The sequence below is a fragment of the Rhamphochromis longiceps genome, linkage group LG18 (genome assembly GCF_057381845.1).
Source record: "Rhamphochromis longiceps isolate RC_006_pf linkage group LG18, R_longiceps_female_GT1.1, whole genome shotgun sequence".
Taxonomy (NCBI): Eukaryota; Metazoa; Chordata; class Actinopteri; order Cichliformes; family Cichlidae; genus Rhamphochromis; species Rhamphochromis longiceps.
This window is the reverse complement of record NC_140574.1, coordinates 30,652,530-30,674,804: the sequence shown is the minus strand read 5'-3', so window position 1 is coordinate 30,674,804 and position 22,275 is coordinate 30,652,530. Positions and strand designations below refer to the sequence as shown.

Genomic DNA, 22,275 nt, shown 5'->3' with positions numbered 1-22,275 from the left:
GGCAAAAAATGAATTTAAACCATTTTGAAATAAGGCTGTAACATGACAAAATGCAGAACAAGTGAAGTGTTATGAATACTTTCTGGGCGCACTGTAGTGACGAACAGTTTAAAGGATTTCAAACTGGCAAATAAATACAAATTTTTGTTTTGGAAGTGCTGCCACTGCTGTTTATCCTCGTGCACCTCCTGAAATTACCTACTGTCATTGCAGTGTGTTCAGTGAAAATACTGAAGTCTCACACTTTACTGATGATCGTTGCTTCATCTTTTACCTTCAGCCCTCCTCTCTCTGTCATCCTATCATCCTGCATGTTGCTCTCTATAAATACAGAAAATCATTGACAGACTTGTGCTTTCTGTACCGGCACATATTAATGAAAATGTAGCTGTAAGATAATGTTGCTATAGATTTGTTAACTATAGTAAAAACGGACCCATTTACAGATCATAAGCTGTGTATTACTAATATTTGGTCAGCCTGCAGAAACAATATTTTAATGTACAGATCGGTAAGTCTTTAAAATACTCACACTCTCACTAAGACCTGATCATATGTTTTATTGTTTTCAGGCATATTTTGTTCCTCCATTCTTCGATTGTTCCTTTGTTCCAAATCCTTTTAAATGCGTGGGTGACAGACCGTCATGTGCATTTATCCACGTTCACGTGTAAAAACCCCAGCTGTTTACAGCTTCGTGCTCTTGTGTGTGGGTTTGGCAGGATTTGGCATACATTATTGGAGTTGTTTGTTTGTATATGCGAGTGTGTCTGTGAAAGTGTGTTTTCCCATGCTGTTGTTCTAGATATTAGAATGAAATGAAGTGTGAAATAAGCTTCCCTGTCTCTGGAGTGGAGCTGTGGGAAATCCCCCCTCCTTCAGCTTGTAACACATGTTTACCATCTATCCCGCCATCTATATACCCTCCCACCTTGCCCATTAGACCTCTACTTAAGCTAGTATTTGATAGTGACAGTATGGGTATATCATGATGTATACACTACTCACATTTAAGGGAATGTGGAGGTAGTACAGAACAGATGAATCCTTGTGTCTGAATGGTTATCTGCTTCTCTCTCCTTCTTTTTTTAAAAGAGTAGATTTAATGTAATAATATTTTGAATTACGAGTTATACATTTTGCATTTCTACACTCAACAAAAATATAAACGCAACACTTTTGTTACTGCTCCCATTCCCCATGGGATAGACGTAGAGACCTAAAATTCATTCCAGATACACAATATAACCATCCCTCCCAAACAGTGGTCACAAATCAGTCCAAATGTGTGGTAGTGGGCACATCTGCTATATTGAGATAATCCATCCCACCTCACAGGTGTGCCACATCAGGATGCTGATCTGACATCATGAGTAGTGCACAGGTGTACCTCAGACTGCCCACAACAAAAGGCCACCCTGGAATGTGCAGTTTTTTGCGCTATTGGGGGTCTGGGGACCCAGAACCGGTCAGTATCTGGTGTGACCACCATTTGCCTCATGCAGTGCAACACATCGTCGCATGGAGTCTATCAGATTGTCAATTGTGGCCTGTGGAATGTTGGTCCACTCCACTTCAATGGCTGTGCGAGGTTGTTGGATATTCGTGGGAACTGGTACACGCTGTCATATACGCCGGTCAAGCACATCCCGAACATGCTCAATGGGTGACATGTCCGGTGAGTATGCTGGCCATTCAAGAACTGGGACATTCTCAGCTGCCATCTGCCCTGAACAATGTGAACCATGATTCATCCGTGAAGCGCACACCTCTCCAACGTGCCAGACGCCATCGGATGTGAGCATTTGCCCACACAAGTCTGTTACGGCGACGAACTGGAGTCAGGTCAAGACCCCGATGAGGACGACGGGCATGCAGTTGAGCGTCCCTGAGACGGTTTCTGACAGTTTGTGCAGAAATTGTTTGGTTGTGCAAACCAATTGTTCCAGCAGCTGTCTGGGTGGCTGGTCTCAGACGATCTTGGAGGTGAACCTGCTGGATGTGGAGGTCCTGGGCTGGTGTGGTTACACGAGGTCTGCGGTTGTGAGGCCGGTTGGATGTGCTGCCATATTCTCTGAAACGCCTGTGGAGACGGCTTATGGTTGAGAAATGAACATTCAATGCACGGGCGACAGATCTGGTTGACATTCCTGCTGTCAGCATGCCAATTGCACGCTCCCTCATTGCTTGTGGCATCTGTGGCATTTTGCTGTGAGACAAAACTGCACATTCCAGGGTGGCCTTTTGTTGTGGGCAGTCTGAGGTACACCTGTGCACTACTCATGCTGTCAGATCAGCATCCTGATGTGGCACACCTGTGAGGTGGGATGGATTATCTCAATATGGCAGATGTGCCCACTACCACACATTTGGACTGATTTGTGACCACTGTTTGGGAGGGATGGTTATATTGTGTATCTGGAATGAATTTTAGGTCTCTACGTCCATCCCATGGGGAATGGGAGCAAAAACAAAAGTGTTGCGTTTATATTTTTGTTGAGTGTATATACATGTATTTTTAATTATTTTTCTTGAAGTTGTGGTTAATCTTTTGTTTGGTTCGATAGGAGTATGACATTCCAGTGACAACATTCCATTTCTCCACTCGGTCTCTTTGTTTGTAGTTGGGTGTTCATCCCCAGCCCATGTGGGTTTCCTCTGGTAATGATCAGAGGTGTGGATGGGAGTGGTTGTCTATCTGTTTTAGTTCTGTGACTGACAGGGAGTACACTGACTCTTAGCACTATGTCAGTTGTGATGGACTTTAGCCCTCTCATAACTGTAGTAATACAGGCCATGACATAAGGAACTGTCATCTAAAGATGACGCATCCAAGACTCTTGGATGGTTAAAATTCATGCAAACAGTGCCTGAGGTTTGTATCCATGCAAGAAGCCATGTCAGAGGGATTTCTTCCACAAAATGCTACTGGACAACATCCCTTTTGTCACAACATTAGCTACACTTAATCACACTAGACACCCGTGTTTAAGTGCATATCAGCTGGACTGATGTTAGTTACCCCTCCCACCTGAAATGACAAAAACAGGTTATTAGCTATCTCTTGTATACCTAGTACATCTTCTACGGCAATTGGCACGTAGTAGTTATTATACCATGTACATGGCGTCCACAACTACACGTAAGGGGTTTACACCATAGTTAAGCTTTCAAATATACTCAGAAAATAAATTTAGTAGCTTATACCTGGGACAGCACTCTTTAAGGCCATACCTTTGACTTGGAGTACTTACTTGCAGCCTTGTTTTTGTACAATATGGAGACCAACCTTCAACTTCTTGTGGCAATTCAGCACCTTAATGTAACAATATAAAATGCACCTTTTGATGAACTTGGTGAAATGCACACATTAATTTACTTCACTTCTCAAAGTAACATCGTGTCTTTGAATTCCAAAACCAGATAAAACCCACCGGGCACAAGGAGGACAAAAGCCCCACGAAGATTCGTTCACAGAAACCATCCACCATGTGAAGCAACAGTGCTGACCTCTTGCATACATAGCTTTTACAACATGAATATATACATATCTTGGCCTTGATAAAGCTACCCACAGTTACATTGAGGCCCAGTAATTAGCCCGGGGCTGTAAATTTGTGTAGAGACCTGTACATGTGCTTGTACATTACAAACAGATTTTTAATATATCCTTATTTGGGCTCGGGTCTCACAGTTGAATGAAGCGGTGCTATTTCTTTCACTGGAGCCTCCTTTCTCACATCTTACCGCTCCGTGGCCTTCCCCAACTCATACAGGAAAAACTGAGCATCAGCATCGCTACATTCTTCTGTCAATTCGCAGGTGCAGTCCCCCCTCACATCATCAAGAATTAATAATGTGACCTCCTCACAGCGTTCCTTGAAGTTTTGTAGCAAGCAACTGTATGAAGTTTGTCCCTCAGTTGTTGTTTTTTTAACACAGTGAGTACCAAAATCCTCCCCTTTACCACTTTTTCAACATTTGGTGACATTAACTTGCTAAATAAGACCTATTTCACCATGTCATATTATAATGTTGTATCATCTGCTGCCTTTAAAAAATAGTGACACAAGTTTAATTGTCTTGGAGTGTTCATTGATGCTTCAAACTAAAACAAAGCCTGTCAAAGTCGTGCTTCACGGCCTACCTGCCTGTGATTCAGCCCCTCACTGGCCCAAAAAGAAAGCACACAAGAAGGCAGTTGACATCGAGATAGTATGTATCTGCCAACCCACTGCCCTCCGCTACCTCAGTAAGCTCCATATGGAACATCTCCTCCCTACAGTAATGCTCTCATGCTCCCTAAACTCAACACTTACACCCCAGATTGCAGTTTCCAGCCCCTCCGTGGTAATGTGCTCAGGATTACATTTTTAATCCCTAACTATACCCCTCGAGAGCCACTCCTTCGACCCAACAGTGGATCTCCATTAGCTGAAGCCTCCAGAGGAACGCTGTGGCTTCACCTTGCCCCAAGGCTCTGCTCCACTTTTTCATTTATTAGCAAAGGCCAGACAAAGACACTTGTCAGCATCCACATTCATGAACTCCCCACGCTTGCTCTCTCCCCACACATACACACACACACATTGAAGTGGGTTGGAGGTGGTGTGCTGTAGGCTTTCTTTGAAAGCCTCAAACAAATGAAAAAAACACCTCTATTTTTAATAGCAGCATATTTTTTTGAATAATAATAACAATAATGCTGAAGGGAAAATGTTACCTGCCAACAAGCCCACGCCTGGCACATTTTCCCCTAGCAAATCATGCAACGCATTCCTAATCAGAATTTGGACGCATGCTAAAGAACACAGTGTACAGATGTAGAGTGACAGGAACCTGAAAATGATTAAATTCCACTCTGACGCATGGTATCTTAAGTCCATCTAACACTGATAAATTTATCAACATCAGACAAAGCAAAATTTAAGTCCTGGTGACTCACACTTTTTTTCCTCTAAGTCTTTGTGTCCTCTCCATTGGTCCCCCCCCCAACACACACACACACACACACACACACACACACACACACACACACACACACACACACACACACACACACACACCCTCCTGTCTCTCTTCCTCCTCCTCTCCAGCTGTTAAACCAATTAAATGTTCACAGAGGGTAGACTGCCCACTCTCCTGTTGAGAAAAATACATGCAATAAAAGCTCGCTCTGTGCAGAGCCATTGTGCAACAGCAAGGCCGCCATCTTTAATTATGGCCTACGCCCCCACCCTTCTCCTTGCTGAATAGGAGTGGGCTGTAGGTACAGACAGCCGCTGGCACTGGATCAGGTTTTTGTGTTTCGTGTTGAGCAAGCAGCTAAAAAGAGGTGAGCTGGTGGATGGTGCTGATCCTGGACCAGCTCGGGGGGTCAGGTTGCATCACAGAAGGCTTGATAGCTGTAGTTTGGTTGGAAACGTGTGTTTTAGAACACAGAGACAATTAGCTTGAAAAGTTTCAGAGAGAAGTATAATTGTATAGGTAGAATTATGCATTGTACGTGCCTCCTTATATCAATCCAGCCAACAAAACTGAGTCAGAAATTATAGCGCTTTGGGAATAGAGGAGATGATGGAGAGTGTGTGTGAGTGAGTGTGTGGGAGGGGAATGGACAGAATTGATGTAAGAGACTGAGAGAGAAGAGGGAAGGCTGTTAACCGTCAGTTTTATGACCGGCCACAAGAAAGGAGAGAAAGGGCATCAGTAAAAGCTTGGAGAAGCCTTAAAAAAAGGAAAAAAGATGTGATGGTGTGGTGGGGTTTGAAAGAGCGATACTATCAGAAAGAGAAAGGGAAATGGGGGTGTACAGAGACTCCTGCCCCTCCCAGTGCCCTGTGCCTTGAGGGGGGACCCAGGGCAGGACTAGGGAATGTGAGGCATGAGGAGGGGAACAAAGCAGACTACTGTCCCCCAGAGAGAAGCCTTGTTCTGGGGTGGGGAGGAGGGCACAAGAAGTCAGCCACTCTGTGTATGAATGGATGGATGGCTGACTGGCTATATGGATGGATGCTGGGTCTCTGGCTGGCAGGCTGGCTGGCCTGCTTGCCCACAGAGAAGGCATGTAAGCGAGCGAACCAGGGAAGGCCTTGGGAATGTAAGGCACGATATAGGAACAAAGCTGACTACTGTCCCCTGGAGTGAGGCCCTGTCCTGGGCTACAGGGCACAAGGAGTCAGCCTATATGGTTAGAGGCATGTCTGACAGTAATACTTGTGTGTGCGGTGGACCATTTAAGTACCCACATTATATTTTATGTAATTTAATTAGGAGTTAATATTCTAAATGAATCTTTAATGTGCAGAAACGGTTGGAGGTTCATAGATTGTGTGTATTTGTCTTACATTTATTGAACTTGGCCTATCTGCCTCTATTTTCCCAGCTGCATACTATTCAGAAATACTCATAAAGAAAATATGAGGCTTTTTAAAGAATTATTATTTAAGCACAGCACAGCAACGACTAGTGAATTGGCAGCAGGGGTAGGAGGTTTTTTCTAGAATAAAAGAGGCATACTGTCAAGACGACTGCAGGTTGCTGGTACAAGTGTGCTATTCAGCCCTGTATGTACTTTTACATTATTCAGCCTTACACTGAGTTTTCGGCTTTCAGTCATGCATTGAGTTCTGCGTTCACCCCCTCCGCACAGTACAGCTTGGCATTCATCTTTAGGCTTTCAGTCCTGCATTAAGTCTGTCACAGAGCTTTAACAGAGAGGCGAGATGCACAGAGTAGCTCCAGTCAACAGTATGTGTGCTTTGATGTGGCGAACAAAAGAGTTTTTATCTAAGAGTTTAACCAGCTATGTTCTCGGTAGTGTGAAATAGAAGAGAAACGCCATCCGAAAATGCTGGTCTTTGAGTGGGAACAAGTTCAGGGTAGCCACATGACAGGTCCTACCCAGCTGTGTCAGACACAGGTTGCTCTCCGAAGGTCATCCATCTACCGCAGGGCTCCTTCAAGTCACATCACTTTATTACTAAAGTAAATTTAAAGGTTGACTGAAGTCTTCTCGAAAATAAAAGTTCATGTGAGCTGATTTGAAAAGAACAAGATATGGCGTGTATAGCAGGACATAAAAGGCATTCATAGATCTTTAAAAGCTTTTGAGTTGAAACTTTTCATTTTGACTTTCAATTGTGAGAGCTCGTCTATTAATAGGAGAGGCCGATTCATAGCACCGGAGCAATAATAGCCTTTGCTAAAGGTCAGATCACCTCAAGGATGTGAGGGAATTCTTGGAGTTCAAAAACGTGGCAGAGTATGTTGGGGGGCTTGTGACCCATGTTCACAATAATATGAGTTAACTGGAAAACGCGAAGTAAAAAAAAATCTTTATCTCGACCTTCCATCAAGACCAGCTGAGAAAGATCTTTTCAAAAGTGTTCTTCGAAGTGGGTGTATTTGAAAACGGTCCTGTGTTGAGGTTTTGAACTAGAATAAAAGGGCCTTTCAAAGCCGACATGTAATATTATTGTCCTGGGATAAAGTGTCACAAGCCTGGCTAACTCTCGGGACCTTTCCTGCAATGGTTATGAGCAAAAAGCAATAAACCTTAAAGCAACTATAATTAGCAGTTTTATAATAATGTAAAAATAGTCAGACAGTGTGACAGGGATTATCTGTGCCGATGAATCTGCTGATTCGCTAACACCCAAATTTGCAGCAAAATTATGGAGCTCTTTTTCTTTAGCTGTTTATTCCCATGATTATTTTAGCTGGTATTTCATCACTTTCGGCCACAGCTGGCAGCTGTTTCCAATGCAAAACAAGATGAAAGGATCAAACCAGTTCACTACTAAACTAAACAGTCACAGTTAGGGACAAGCTGATGAAAATAACAATGCACATAACAGATAAAAACACCAAAAAACACAACATTTCCCTCATAAATAGGCAGAGACCAATGACTGTAGTAAACATGGTTCCAAACATGCCTCAGATGATAATATTGTAACACATGGAAAGACACGGAAATAAGTAAATGCTAAAAATTTATATTATCATGTTCATAAGTTTTTATTATTCCTAAGCAGCCCTCACCCCTTACCCACCTTTAAACTGATATGTATTTTTGGTATGTGTCAGCATGCTTGGATTACAAGAGAGAGTTATTTTTCATGACAGCGTTGTTCTTTGTAGCGCCACTGAAAGGTGAAGTAACCAGCATGCTTTCACCAATCAAGAGGCAGCAGTTAATGTGAATTTTTGTGAATGGAGACAGCAGCAGATCTGGAGTTAAGTTTCACTTATTTATCGCTGTTAATTACTGTATTTATCACAAACAGACTGTGTGTAACTTCACTCCAGTTGTACACTGAACACAGATTGATAGCAAACTGACTCTGTCTCATTGTTTCACCACTTTCTTAATCAGTGCTGGTGCCGTTGCTCAAAGAAAAAAAAAAGTACATTATTCATTATTTTTCACAAAAAGTAATTCAGTAGATCACTTAATTACCCACTTTAGAGACTTCAGAGTGATGGCCACTGTGCTGCAAGCCTGACTGCTCATCACTGCCTTTGTTACCTGCTGAAGTTCAGGCTCTGGCTGCTGGACTGGTGTTGCTATACACTATGCTTTAACATCATTCTGGGTTTTTGGCTAGCTTTGTGTTAGCATGCTGTCAGTGAAGATGTTTGAAAACAAGCAGAGTTGTTTTAGCAGAAATATGTAGTTGTTTCCGTCTTGAAATCTCACCGTCATACTCACATTGTTATGTGCAATAACAAGTATAGCCATGGGTGCACATAAGTGGTCTGCAGGTGCACATGCGCTGTCAAAATAAAAGACGCGCACCAGATAAGAAGTTGCAACGCGTGTTTGCGTACATAAGATTTTTGTTTAGAACTCTCAGAGATGTAGAAGAAGCAAGCTCCTTTAAGCAATTACTTTGGTGTTCCTCCACCCTCAAAGAAATGTCAGGAGTCCGAACCGCAAAATATTGTCGGAAAACTGGTTGCAGGAAGAGAGCTGGCATTTGTTTGATGCCAACAAACATGTACGCAAACGTGCGTTGCAACTTCTTATATTGGTGCGCGTCTTTTATTTTGACACCGCATGTGCACCTGCGGACCACTTATGTGCACCCCTGAGTATAGCCCATATCTCCTTTCCTAAAAAACTGTAGATCCTTCCACTATTTTCCTCCTCCGTACATGTGAACTCACAAGTTCATTACACATGGCTGAATAGTTTTGGTCTTGCTGTGATCTCCAACCACAGTTTGGCCAAATGCATGGGGGCCCATCCCTGGCGCAGGGTGCGTCGAGCCACCTGGGGGCTCTTCAACTGGTGGGGGAGATTGTCACACCTTGCAGGAGCTTTCCTCTCCTCAGGAACTCTCTCTGCAGGAGGGGGAGATACAGGAGAGGTGGAGGAAGATCTCAGCCTGGGCGTCTATTGTCTCATGTAGTCTGGAAGATGAGTGGATGGTGGGGTGGGTGCAGTTTTCTCTGTGGTGGGGTTGGGTGGACTGTCGCGGGCTCTGTGGGGCCGGGGGGCGCTGCTGCGCTGGGTCCCGGTCTGGATGGGCCTGGGCCCCCTTTCCCTGGCGGGTCGCGGAGTATGGGAGTGCCTACTGGGGGCAGCGGGGGAGCTGGCTCAAGGGAGGGGTCACCTGCCCCTCCCTTCCTTCCCTCCCCATCTCCAGCTGCCTCCCTCTTCCCGCTCCACCACAACCACCCACACATGCAGGGCCTTGGAGTAGGGGTATGTCACCAGGGTGCAGAGGAGGCTACCCCCCCCCCCCCCCCCCCTGTCCCCTTCTGGCTGCCTCTGCCTCAATTTTATCCCACAACTTAGGCATTCACATTACTCACACTCTCATTACACATACATATAGGATCTTGGGGGTGGGCACGATACACGGAGTCCAAATTACCATCAGGGTGTACACCCCACCCCTGGCGTCGTTGCCCACCTCTCAATTTTAAATACACGTAGACATTGAGGGCTAGCAGGAGGGACCATGCGCTTACCTGCTGCTCTCTGGCAGGTAGCTCCATGCCCTCCTGGGTTTTAATTGCACCTTAGAACACACATGCATCAACACTACAATGAGCGGGTGGAGGGAGGTTTGGAGTCTTCTCTCACCCCCGTTCTCTGCGGCCTGCTGGAGCGGGGGGGGGGGGGGGGGGGGGGGGGCTAGGAGGAGGAGTTGGCCGTCCGACTGCGGTCTGGAGTGTGGGGCCTCCCTGCTGCTGCGGAGTCGGGGCGGTCTGCCTCTCCCCAAAAGGGTAACACCACCTGGGTCTGGGTGCAGTTCCCCCCTCCAGGGGCAAGGGTACCTAGACCCGGTTTGTAGAGTACGCTTGGGGAGTGTGATCGTGTGTACAGCGTCTCTTGTCTGTCTCCACGTTGGTTGAGTGTGGAGTAAGTGCATATGAGAGCATGAGGGTGGGAATGGATGTTTCTGTCTTTGTGTGCCTGTATGTCTGTGTCTATATGTCAGGTTGGGTATCAGACGCCACCTCTCTGGGGACATCTCAGGCCCTCCAAGGTTTGGAGGCCTATCTCCACCCACCACCACTTCCCCTGCCAGTGGCGGACTCCCTCAGGTATCGGTGCGTTGGTGGTTCTTTGTGTGTGGGGGTGGGCGTCCGGGTACACACCGGCTCACTCCTTGACGGCCGCTTATCGGGGCCTGGAGCCTGGGGCTCGCTCGGGCCACTTCGGAGGTGGGGTGCCCCCGGCCTTCGGCCTGGGGCTCGGTCACTCAGGCACGGCTGGCTGCCGGCGGAGCTCACGGGCGCGTCACTGCAACTCCCCCTGGCTTCTGCTCCGCGGCTGCTGAGTGAGCCCTCATCTGGGACTCTCCTCAGCTCTTACTGGGACAGTGGCGCGGCTGCCCCTCTGTTGGTCTTCCTTGGTCTCTTGTGTTCTGGGGGCCTCTGGATGTCTGGAGTTTTGATCTCCTCCATACCTGCTTCATACCCTGGAGGACGGGGCTGTGGCCCCCCCACACTCCCTAGCAGATCGTTACATGGAGAAACCTTTGGAATGCAAGCATGCTGATCCACACAGGTATGCACACAGGTGTACACACGGGTATTCACAGACGCGGACTACAGCTTTCTTCGCTGCTGCCTCAAAGCACATTGTGCGCTGTCTATCTTGCGTGCTGCACAATATCGTTTATTATTTAGTATCTACTGATATCTACTGCTAGCTAGTTTATTGTGATGGTGCTGTTTTTTTTTATTATGTTGCTCTTTGTTGTTTGCTTTCTCTTCTGTTTTTTTTCTCCATACAGGTGACCCAGGTGTTTTTTTTTGTTTTTTTTTTCTTTCTTCCCCCCCTTCTCACCGTCTCTTCTCCCCTTTGGTTTTCTTTCTCTCCCTCTCTTTCTTTCATTCTTTCTCCCTGTCCTGTCCCGTTTGTAGCAACTGAAAATAAAATAAATTCATAATTATAATAAAGGTCAATCAAATGGACCAATATGGCAAGGCCATGATGATCCACTTGGTAAAATAAATCCGCTTGGCATCTTTCTTGGCGTTAAGACAACAATTCTGATGGCTAAAGATCCAAACGGGACAAAAAAAAAAAAAAAAAAGACAGAACACCTTTGGTTATGTTTTACAAATGTGTTTGTATTTTTTGTCAGTTGCATGAACATATAGCTGACAAATTCATCTTGAAGAATGTCATGTTTGCGTTGGTCAGGTATTATGCAATAAGTGAATTTTGGAAGATTCTCTTAGAACTAGACACGGATTTTCCAAATTGGTGTGGCGTTAATCAACACTATCATCAAGAACAGCAGGAAATGGCTGGATTTTGTGACATATGCTATAACAAAGTGCTTTTGGAAAGAAGTGCAGTTGATACTAATTTGATATGTAGACAGAACTACGTGGGTTTCTTCATTATCAGGTAGGACCAACCAGATTTCACCAACACAGAGGGAAATTCCAGCAAAATACCAGGGTTACCACAGTTGTTTCAGGTAATTCTGGGTTATTAACACCTAGGTTGCCAATCACATTGTGGTATGTCACCCATTCATTATCCTTTCCTGAGTACTTTCGCTCTCTGGTTGTTGCTAGTTTTTCTTATTGTCTCAATCCCATCTCATCCAAACTAAATTAGTTTTTCTTTTTCTGCATCTTGTTATTCAGTTCTGTAAAACACTGTGATTTCAGCAGTTGCAATTGAAACTGGAACTAAGGTAAGATAGAAACAGTTCATTGGCAGCAAACAGAAAATCTTGTTGAAGAGACTGAAAAAGAAACACAAACATATTTGGATCCACCTTGCTTTAAGTTTACTAGTTAGGGTTAATCTCAGGAATACAAAGGTCAATCAAATGGACCAATATGGCAAGGCCATGATGATCCACTTGGTATAATAAATCCGCTTGGCATCTTTCTTGGCCTTAAGACAACAATTCTGATGGGTAAAGATCCAAACGGGACACAAAAAAGAAAAAAAAAAGGAATACAAAGGGTGCTTTATGTTCTGCCAAAAGTAGCCATGACAACAAACCATCCAATGTTGGTTTTGCTGTTTGTGATATATGCATGTGTGTGTGTGTGTGTGTGTGTGTGTGTGTGTGTGTGTGTGTAATGTAGCCTCCCTTCAAAAATTCTACACAAATCCTACAAAGAAAAAACTAAAAATTGTTTGATTCTTTGTGTCTTAGGGGATCCAAGTAAACCTTAATGTGAAGCCATTTTTATAGCAGGGATGAAATTTCGCTTCTCTGGAGTCAATGTAGAAATAATACAAAGGACAAAAACTTATGCAAAGTAGCCTGAAAGGGTTAAATCCTGTGAGGCTACCCAAATTTCAACGTGCCCAAGCTGATACCAGGTATTTATGTTCTAGAATCAATTCTCATAGAAAAGAATATCAATATTTTAGTCATTTTGGATCAATTTGTAGTTTGTCATTTCCAGGAACACAGTGGAGAGTAACTATACTACTACTATACTACTACTACTACTACTACTACTACTGAGACTGTCTAAATGATTGGTAGGAACTACTTCTTCTTTCGCCTGCCATGGGGATATATGAAATGTATAAATACGTCACGTGTGCTCACTCACTTAGTTGAGCTATTTCAGCTACATAAACAGCTAAGACGCAGTTTGTGACACATGCGCCAAGGCTACAAACCTTGTCAAACATAAACAAAAGTAAATCATTACACAGAATGTGATGAGTTTATGATGAGGAGTTTATGATGTGGAGCTCCTACTCTCCTTTGCCTTTATCAGTTCCTCGTTAGCTTCTCTTGTTGCTTATGGGATTTCTACTATTCCTGTTGTTGGATTTTTCTTGTAAAGAGGAGTGAGACAGGTGTCGCTCATGGAGTTCTTTGGTGCTGCATGCAGGCACTATCCTGGTACAGAGGGTGAAAATGCCAAGCTGTTAGCGACATGTAGCACTGTTGCTAAACTTTGGAAAGTTACTTGGTTTTTGTGTTGATGTTTAAAGGTCAGGAATTCCCTGCATCCTTAAAACTATGTTATCCCATTTGTTTAAATTTACATACGTAAATATGTTTATAAAATAAGTAATGAAATAAATACATGCTACGTTAAATAGTATGTATGTATGAGTTTAGCTTTAAGTAATGTGTGTGTCCCCGAGATCACCTGACAGCAATTCAGTTGGCCTGATTTAGTCAGGTAAGGTTGTACAGCAGAGCATTTGAAGTAGATTAACATAGGCTAGGAATCATTAAAATATATAGTGTACTTGCAGTACTATCTATAAAATGTTTCGCAGCTGTATTATTATTTTTAATCAGTCACATTTGTTTTGAGTGATGGTTAATAGAATATTAAAAATAAAATGTAGGTATTGACTTTTAAGGGTTTCTTTTTTATTTCTTGCATGATAATTCTTCATAATTAAGCAATTACAACAAGTAGTCTGATGTCTTGTATTCATTATGAAAGTATAATCTGAAATACACAGCTTTTAATTTAGATTTTCCAAACACGTTTTTGTACCACGTATCGCCGACACCAGCCTGAGTTTTACTTGGTTTTAGATCGGAATGGAAATCAGGGGTATCGCACGTCGCTATCAAACAGTTCCTCCACATGAATGAATTTGTTCTACAAGGTGCAGGAAAGGTAGGGCAGGGCTGGTTGTATCATGAGATTTGATTGGGCAACATGAGTGGGTCAGCCCACTGGGTATGGCAGATTACCAGTGCAGCTGTGAAGACATGTGTAGCACACGTGAACAAAGCAGAAGAAGTAGAAGTGCTTCTTGAGTCACTCATTTGCTTCTTGTTTGTAGTTCAACTGCTCCTTTCATTTTATGCCAGGTTCTTCTGTTATGGAGAAACCAAAAATTCTCTTTTTCTTTTTCCCATCCAACCAGCCATTAGTTTCCTTCTGCTTAGTCAATTCAGGGGTGAATTGGGCTAGAGGCTATCTTAGCAGTCGAAGGGCGGGAGCAAGCTCAACATCTGTATGCAAAAGATGAAATTAGGGAGTGTCTACGTCTATACTTGGTAAAAAAGAAGTAAGTGAAAATCAGGTTGTACACGTGGCTTTTTAATTACGACTCTGATGTTTAATGCCACCACAACCAGTAATAGCAGTGATAGCAAAGGGGTTTTTTTTGTTTTGTTTTTCGCCTTTGCATTTGTGCAAATGCCTCCTCCAGTTTGTCACAAGTTAATCCTACCACGTGATTTTCACAAATGCACATCCTGGGACACAACAGCACAGAATACATGTCAGCTTGTTTGGTCTCGGTGTTTTTCAGGATCCATCCATCCATTCGCTTCCGCTTATCCTTTTCAGGGTCATGGGGGGTGCTGGAGCCTATCCCAGCTGTCAAAGGGCGAGAGGCGGGGTACACGCTGGACAGGTCGCCAGTCTGTCGCAGGGCTAACACACAGGGACAGACAACCATTCGCACTCACATTCACTCCTGCATTCACACCTGTGGGCAATTAAGATTTTTCAATTAAACTATCCCCACAAAGTGCATGTCTTTGGACTGTGGGCAGAAGCCGGAGTACCCGGAGAGAACCCACGCAAACACGGGGAGAACATGCATACTCCACACAGAAAGACCCCATCCTGATGGTGGAATTGAACTCTTGCTGTGCAGCAACAGTGTTAACCGCCGTGCCACCGTGCTGACCTGTTTTTCAGGATGTTATCCAAAAACTCGCTGTTGAGAGGCTGTCCATCCGTCTGTGTGTAGAGAATAAGATGAACGTGCTCCTTAGAGACAAGTCGCAATATGTCACGATCCTTAACTAGTAAACTGTCTCTGGGCCTGAAAACTGAATATGTTTACTCTCTGCAGTATTTTTAGGGGCACAGTGCTAATTACTAACATCCACAATGCTTGGTGATGCTTGTTCATACTTGAATAACACGTTGCCAGCTTAGGTAGAAACACAACACTGTGTTGACAGTCTGCGTCACGGACATGCAAGTACATATTGCGACTTGTCTCCAAGAGCACTTGAAGGTGCAGATCACAAAAACAGAAAGAGAAACACAATATGGAGATGTTAACAAGCCATTTTCTCTCCACTTCTGGTTGCAGAGATGGAGGCCAATCAGAAAAAGGCAGAATGGCCAATCAGAAACAGTAGCCTTGGAAATAGCCAATTAGGCCTGTTTGTCTGTGAGGACAAAGGAAGCGATATTGCAGAGTGATTGCGCCAGCGCCGAGCTACACAAACACGCTCAAATGACACCTTGCTTGTTGCCTTCCAACCCTAATTTCACAGGAGTGCGAGATCTTGATTGCATCTGTGCTGGCGAGAGAGGACGTCTCATTATTACACCAAAACAATCGCCACCTCAGAGGCAAAAAACAGAAATTTTGTTTTCATTAGGGAGCTATTGAGTCACCGGCTCTCGAGTCAAGGCCATCAGACGCACACGCACTCACACACATGTACATGCACCGAGGGTGTAGTCTGGCAATTTTACTCAAAAGATTTGTACCTTACTCCAGTCCACTTAATGAAGCTGTAAATTTAGAGACGTGAGGGCCTTTACAGTGCTCCTTTGAGAGCTGCTACAATGATCCTGGGACTGAGCTGGTTAATTAACTGATTGTTTGCTTGGCTTGGAGCCACAGAGAAAATGGGTGGATGTGGAGCGAGACAAGGAGATGAAAAGAGGGTGCATGAGGGGAGAGGATGGAAAAGAATGGCTGTGAAAGGGAGAAGAGAGCACAGAAGTGGTCAGGGGGCAGTAAGAGAGAATCAAAGAATAGAACAGAAAACGGGGGGAGAGGATAGAAAAGCACAGGAAACAAGCTTCAAGGGCAGCATCTCATATTTCAACTAACATGTGGATGCTGAACAGATAAGCGCCTTGAGGCGACTTTTGTTGTGATTTGGCGCTATATAAATAAAATTGAATTGAATTGAATTGAATAACTGTCTTTTGTGCTTGCGATTGCTAATTGAAGGTACAGCTGAGGCTGAGAGAAACAACATTAATACAAATGTCTGTACCAAATTTCATGGCTGTGAATCATTTTACATTTCAATTTCATGGTGATGCTATGGGAAAAACTGGGGGATCACCAAAGTTAGGAGGGCTTACTACCAGACACCAAAAACACACGTCTGACCTCGGAAACATGTGATCCTCTTTGAAACGTTGCCTGTAGGCAAAGGTTGGGTGTTTCAAACAAGGACCTTTTCTAAAAAATTAAAAATAAATAAAATAATATTATTCATTCCAAAAAACAGACCTTCAGCGGGAGATGCTAGTATTACCTCCTTTATCAGAAGTAACTTCTTGGGTGTTTTGAGACTGAAATCTTTAAAGACGAGAACTTCTCTATAAATGAAAACTTTAAAATCATAAAAACTGGACACCCAGAAGTCCCATGTCCGTGACCTGATGGTTCAGAGCTTTTATAGTGACCTAACCTTAGATGGTTCCAGTGTTATGGCGGTTTTATTGTTGTTTGCTGGCGAGCTGTTCTTTCCAGACAGCACTCTCTTTCTAATCGTGGATATATGCATGAAGTGTCACATAAACAGTTAAAAGACCTGCAGACCCTATGTCATCATTTCTTGGTTCTTCAAGACTTTTATTTTTTTACATGAACATGTTGTGCTCAATAGCTATCTGTAACAAACCCACGACAGACCTGACCACATCTCACCACTTTTGAGCATTGTTTCTTTATTACGGTTGCTTGTTTACATGCAGCTCAGGACCCAGTTTAGCTGGCGAGGAGTGATTGCAGATGTCACTCAGGTGCGTCCCCCTCCCCCCGGACGAACCTACCCCGTCAGAATCAAACCAGACCGTCGGCATCCCCAGCCCATGGCCCAGTGGTGGGGATGTGTTGGTTCTGGGGGTTGGCCACTTGTACCGCAGTGACGATGATGCTGGTCTGCAGGCCGCAGTGGCGTAGCAGTCGAGCCCATGATCCGAGGCTCCCAGGCGGCTTGGTAAGCGGCCCGCGGACAGGACCACACACCGGCCTCACTTCCACCTGAGGCTGGTGCGCTGTGTGGTCGGTCCGGTCCCACAGTTCTCCCCATTGGTGGCGTGCCTCCGCTGCCTGCTCCTTCTGCGTGGCCGCAAGCTCAGCCACCATTTGGGCCAGCGCCTTCCCTGGCTGGCCCGGTCCTGGGTCTGCCGTTCCCCCATACTGGGTTTTGGCACCAGTGTAACAAACCCACGACAGACCCAACCACAGCTCACTGCTTTTCAGCATACTTTCTTTATTACCGTTGCTTGTTTACAAGCGGCTGCAGCATTTCAGCCACCAGCACACACCACCAACAACAAAGCTCAACAACAAAACCGGTGTTCTGACAAAACGTCCTACTTTGTCAAAACATCCTACCGTAGCGTAAATTTATAGTCGTGTCTATCAATCCATGCGATCTTATCAGAATATACTACCTTACTTAGTGGATGCCATCATCATACATATCTATAGGTAGGATGTTCTGATGGCCAAATCACGCTATCAAAACATGCTTCCAACACACATTCATCTAATGTTAACACAGAATACAAGGAGAAATGGGATCCATTATGTAAGATGCAACGCACATACAGTAAATAAAATGACCAATGTCAAGGTTCTTACAAATTAAACAATGTTATCACTCAGTTAACAAGTATGTAGTGCAATATTACTTTCTTTAACATAACAACGGAGCGTGGTGTCCACTAACTTCAGGAGGACTAAAATTAATTGACAAGGTTTACGCTGTACGCCAGTTAACGGATGTTTATGAGTACTAAATCAAGACTTGAAATATGACTTTAATTGAGACACCAAATTGGAGTATCTTTGCACAAAAAAACAAAACGCATGTTAGCTTGAAAAGTTAACAAATTGACAACAGCTTAAGGAAAAAAGTATCAACTGTAATAAAGAAGTAAAACATATAATACTAACCTTTTTTCGCACGCACAAGATCGGGGTAGGATCAAATAATATGCGTGTACTATTCACACCGAAAACACACCGTTTTGAGTTGTGCGCATGCGCAGTAACAACATGTAGGACAGTTTTGTCAGAACGCCGGCAAGGCGTGATTGCAGATGCTGCTCAGCTGCGGCGCCGACCACGCCCTGCCACACTATCCTAAAAAAATATGCAGTTATTTGGAAACAATGGAATTCTTACAATGAAATGGGCCACTTGTGGAGAACCTTATATATACCACACCAGACTCAGAGGCATCCTTCATCATTTTTGATGGGTGAGCTCTTTAATCTTAGATTGATGGCACCGCACGCTTAGATAACAAAAAGAAAAGCAAACCTGAGATGTCAGAGATTTAAATCTGATATACAGGACAAACTTGCCCCTGCCTTGGGAAGTCAATAATCATCATCTAATCACCCAATTACCTCCGCACAGGAGGTTATGTTTTTGGCAGCGTTTGTGTGCGTGCATGTCATTCTGTATGTGAATCGATCGCTCAAAAAGTTTTGAGTTAATTCTAATAAAACTTTGTAGGTTGTAGAGTGGGGTCAGATTGACAGGCCATTAAATTTTGCCTTACATCCTCCAAGGTCTTCAAGGTCAACGTTACCATTTATTGGGTGGAAATGGATAAATTCTGATAAAACGATGTACTTTGTCACAAACTATATTTACATCTGCACCATGAGCACATCACAGATTTAAGGTGTAATGTTAACAATCCATTCAAATTTGGCTTCAAGGTCAGGGTTTAATGATTTATAGATCGAGAATTGACAAAAAGCCTGATTCATACAAGCATGATGTGTATTGCTAACATGTACCAAAAACCTATAAATAGAAAATAATTAAAGGTAGTCAAGACAAAGCGAATGAGTTGCCTAGTTAGACATACACCTACATACTGTTTGTATAATCAAAGTAAATATGTGTCATGCTACTCTAATCTGATTTTTACTGCACTACAAACTTCCTTAAGTATGTTTTAAACGAACAAAGAAAACAAAATCAGTATAAAGAAAATACAATACTGTTCCATCCATCCAGCCATTCATCCATTCTCCTCCACTTACCCTTATCAGGATCACAGGGCAATACAATTACCTTCAAAGTAAATACTGCCCACAGAGCGACCTGCATTTGCTTTACAAATCTTGTTTACCTTGATTCTAGTTCAGTGAATTTAAAGAGGTGGGATACATGTAGGAGAGTGTTGTTTGAGTACATCATCTTCTTTTTGTAGGCCCTCTTTCAATGCTTCAGTGCTTCTCTGACTGTGCTACTGAAAAGTTGTACTTGTTGTTAAATTAAAACTCAGCATCACTGTACATGAAATAATTCATCTTCTGGGAACCAAGAATTTCACAGTGATCCAATACTTATTCAAATTGTTGAGATATTTCAGTCCAGACCAGTATGACTGATCACCATGTGTATTGATAAAGTCAGCCCAGGCCATGTGTGCAGAAGATAGATGAGTGTTTACTGCACCCTGGCTTTGAGCCACCACTGGTTGCAATATAAACATTGCAGCTGAGAGGCATGGCACTTAGTCAGACTTCAGTTTTTCTTTGTCTGAGATAAAAGTTTAAATTATCCCCTTCCTCCAGTTTCTAAGAGAAATGACAGCAAGTAGGTATTTTTCTTAGAAACACTTATATGAGAGCAATTTCAATGCAAGCACTTGCAATTTACAGAAACATCTACTACCTGTAGCTGAGAAAAGTTCAGATCTTTTTTAGTGTTTTTGTCAGTCAGCTGTCAAACTGTCACTGTTCTGCTTAAACTCCCATCTCTGTCAATCTGGCAAATGCTCTTTTCTTATAGAAAACTAACAAACTAATAGATGTGTTTAAAGGTCACGCCGCTGCTATCCCCTGCAAAGTCTGAAGCCACAGTTGTGTCTTTATCGTACCCTGATTCTTTGTCATCAACTCTTGTAGTTTGAAAAAAAAAAGCATGAGTTTAAACTTATATAATCTAGAAGTCACATCGTATCCCCAGAGTAGAAAACATAGACAGAAACACAGGTTCAAGTTGGCACGATCACCATAGTTTATTAATTAACACAAATATTGTTCCGAGGTCTCCATTGTAACTGTTAAAGATGAGAGTTAGATCTTCTTGCTGATTCTCTTCAGCACTACAGAGCCGGCTTTGGAGGTCTGCAGAAAGACAGGAAATGACTTCAATTAGCTTTTGCAGTGCTTCTTTACATCTGGTTTTATGCTGTAAAATTTTTTTTTTGAAGTGTCAGACAAATGAAAAAATACCACTGTAACAGTAACTTTATACTTGTCCGCTTCTGACCAACCCTGACACCTGAAAACTGCAGACTTTAGCAAATTAAGTAATTATAAATTAAGCAATTGTGTCAGTCAGCTGAAACAGTCTTCATTTTGAATTTTCCACTGTGTTTGGCTTCCTTTTAACTGGATACATTTTTGCTGTTTTTCTCAAAATGAAAGTGTGAAGTGTTGAAAATTTCTGAAAAGCAGACTATAAAATGGAAACCAAAAAGAGATAACCTGCAAAGAGAGAAGTGTCTCGTATAAATTCTCAGGATTAAAAGGTTAAATATGGGAATGAATTGGTTGTTAAAGTGCATTCAGTAGCAATACTCTGTGTTTCAGAGAGTTTTTTTCTTATTAGCTGTTCCTGGTCTCCAGCTGCAGAAGTATAACTTTGATGACTCTAATGATCCCTGCGGGGAGTTGAGTGTAATAACTGCTGTCACTGCCCAACGTTCGCACCTCTAAAAGCCTAAGTGAGTGTGTTTACCTCAATGAGTTTGCCACCACTGATCTCAGAGGTGTGGTGGTAGTTGGGGAAGGTCACACTTAGCTTGCCTCCTTCCATTTGTACTGTAGCCTGTAAACAAAATTGTGATATAACCAGTTAGGAGAGTAGCATTCATAGCTTTATGCTTCTGCTAGCTATAGCTAAAGTGAAGCTTTGGATCATTTCCTCCCAACCTTGAATTTCTTTCCTCCAATGGTCTCCATGTCGGCCTCCTTTCCGATAGTGAACTTGTTGGTGACCTTGGCATTGGCAGGATATAAGAGGGTCCAGGTGAAATCTTTGCCATCCTGGGTGACCTCTGTGATCAACTTGTAGTCACGGCCCCTCTCGATGACATCATCTGGAATGCCTATAGTGGGACGGGAAGAGGATGCAAGGTCAAAAAAGGCCAAAGATGTGCAGAAAACAATGGAGTTCAGAAGCAGAGGAAGTGGAAAATTTGAGCCTGCGTTCTCACCTAGCACCTTGCAGAAGGCGTCGTATCCCTCCTGGGTCTCGGTTTCCCATCTTCCAGCGAATGCCATTTTGGTAATGTTGAGGGTAGAGGAGTGAGATCAGAGATGCTGAGGCAAGCTGAGGAAAGAGCAAGGTACTGAGACCAAGAATATTCCCCGTTTATATACTTTAGATCTCTTGCCACCTCCTTCATTTGCATGTGATGACACAAGAGAGCAATTACAACTGAATAGGATGAGTTCAACAGGCTACGAGGGAGAGGCCAATAAAAAGCATAAACAGGTGTTCATGGAGTTCACAGGCAGGGAGTAAAACGCTGACTGCTCTCTGGGTGAGCTGCAAGCTCACCTCTAGGTCAGTGAACTCACCTGCAATGGCTTTACGGACATACCCTCCACTTTTACTGCTGCTGATTCGAAAAGTAAATAAAAAGACAATAAAGGCTCCATTTCAAGATACGATCCATCTTTTTCAGAGTACACTGTTATGTCCAAAATGGAAACTGTCTGGGGTGTAATCAGGTCATCATTTACCTATAAAAAGGCTATAATCATTGTCTGGCACCGGGAAGGCTCGAGATGATCTAATGTAACTGGAGCCAT

At 43.4% G+C, this 22,275-nt stretch overlaps 1 protein-coding gene across 1 annotated transcript; it reads right to left on the bottom strand.

The window, feature by feature from the left end:
• Window positions 1–20,529: 20,529 nt before the first annotated feature.
• Window positions 20,530–21,872, bottom strand: LOC146648680 (gastrotropin-like). The gene is made up of 4 exons (XM_085388527.1): window positions 21,675–21,872; window positions 21,391–21,566; window positions 21,197–21,286; window positions 20,530–20,580 (listed from the first exon to the last, which is right to left on the bottom strand). The coding sequence occupies exons 1-4, from the start codon at window positions 21,739–21,741 to the stop codon at window positions 20,530–20,532; spliced, it is 384 nt and encodes a 127-aa protein (XP_085244653.1). The 5' UTR covers window positions 21,742–21,872.
• Window positions 21,873–22,275: the final 403 nt, after the last annotated feature.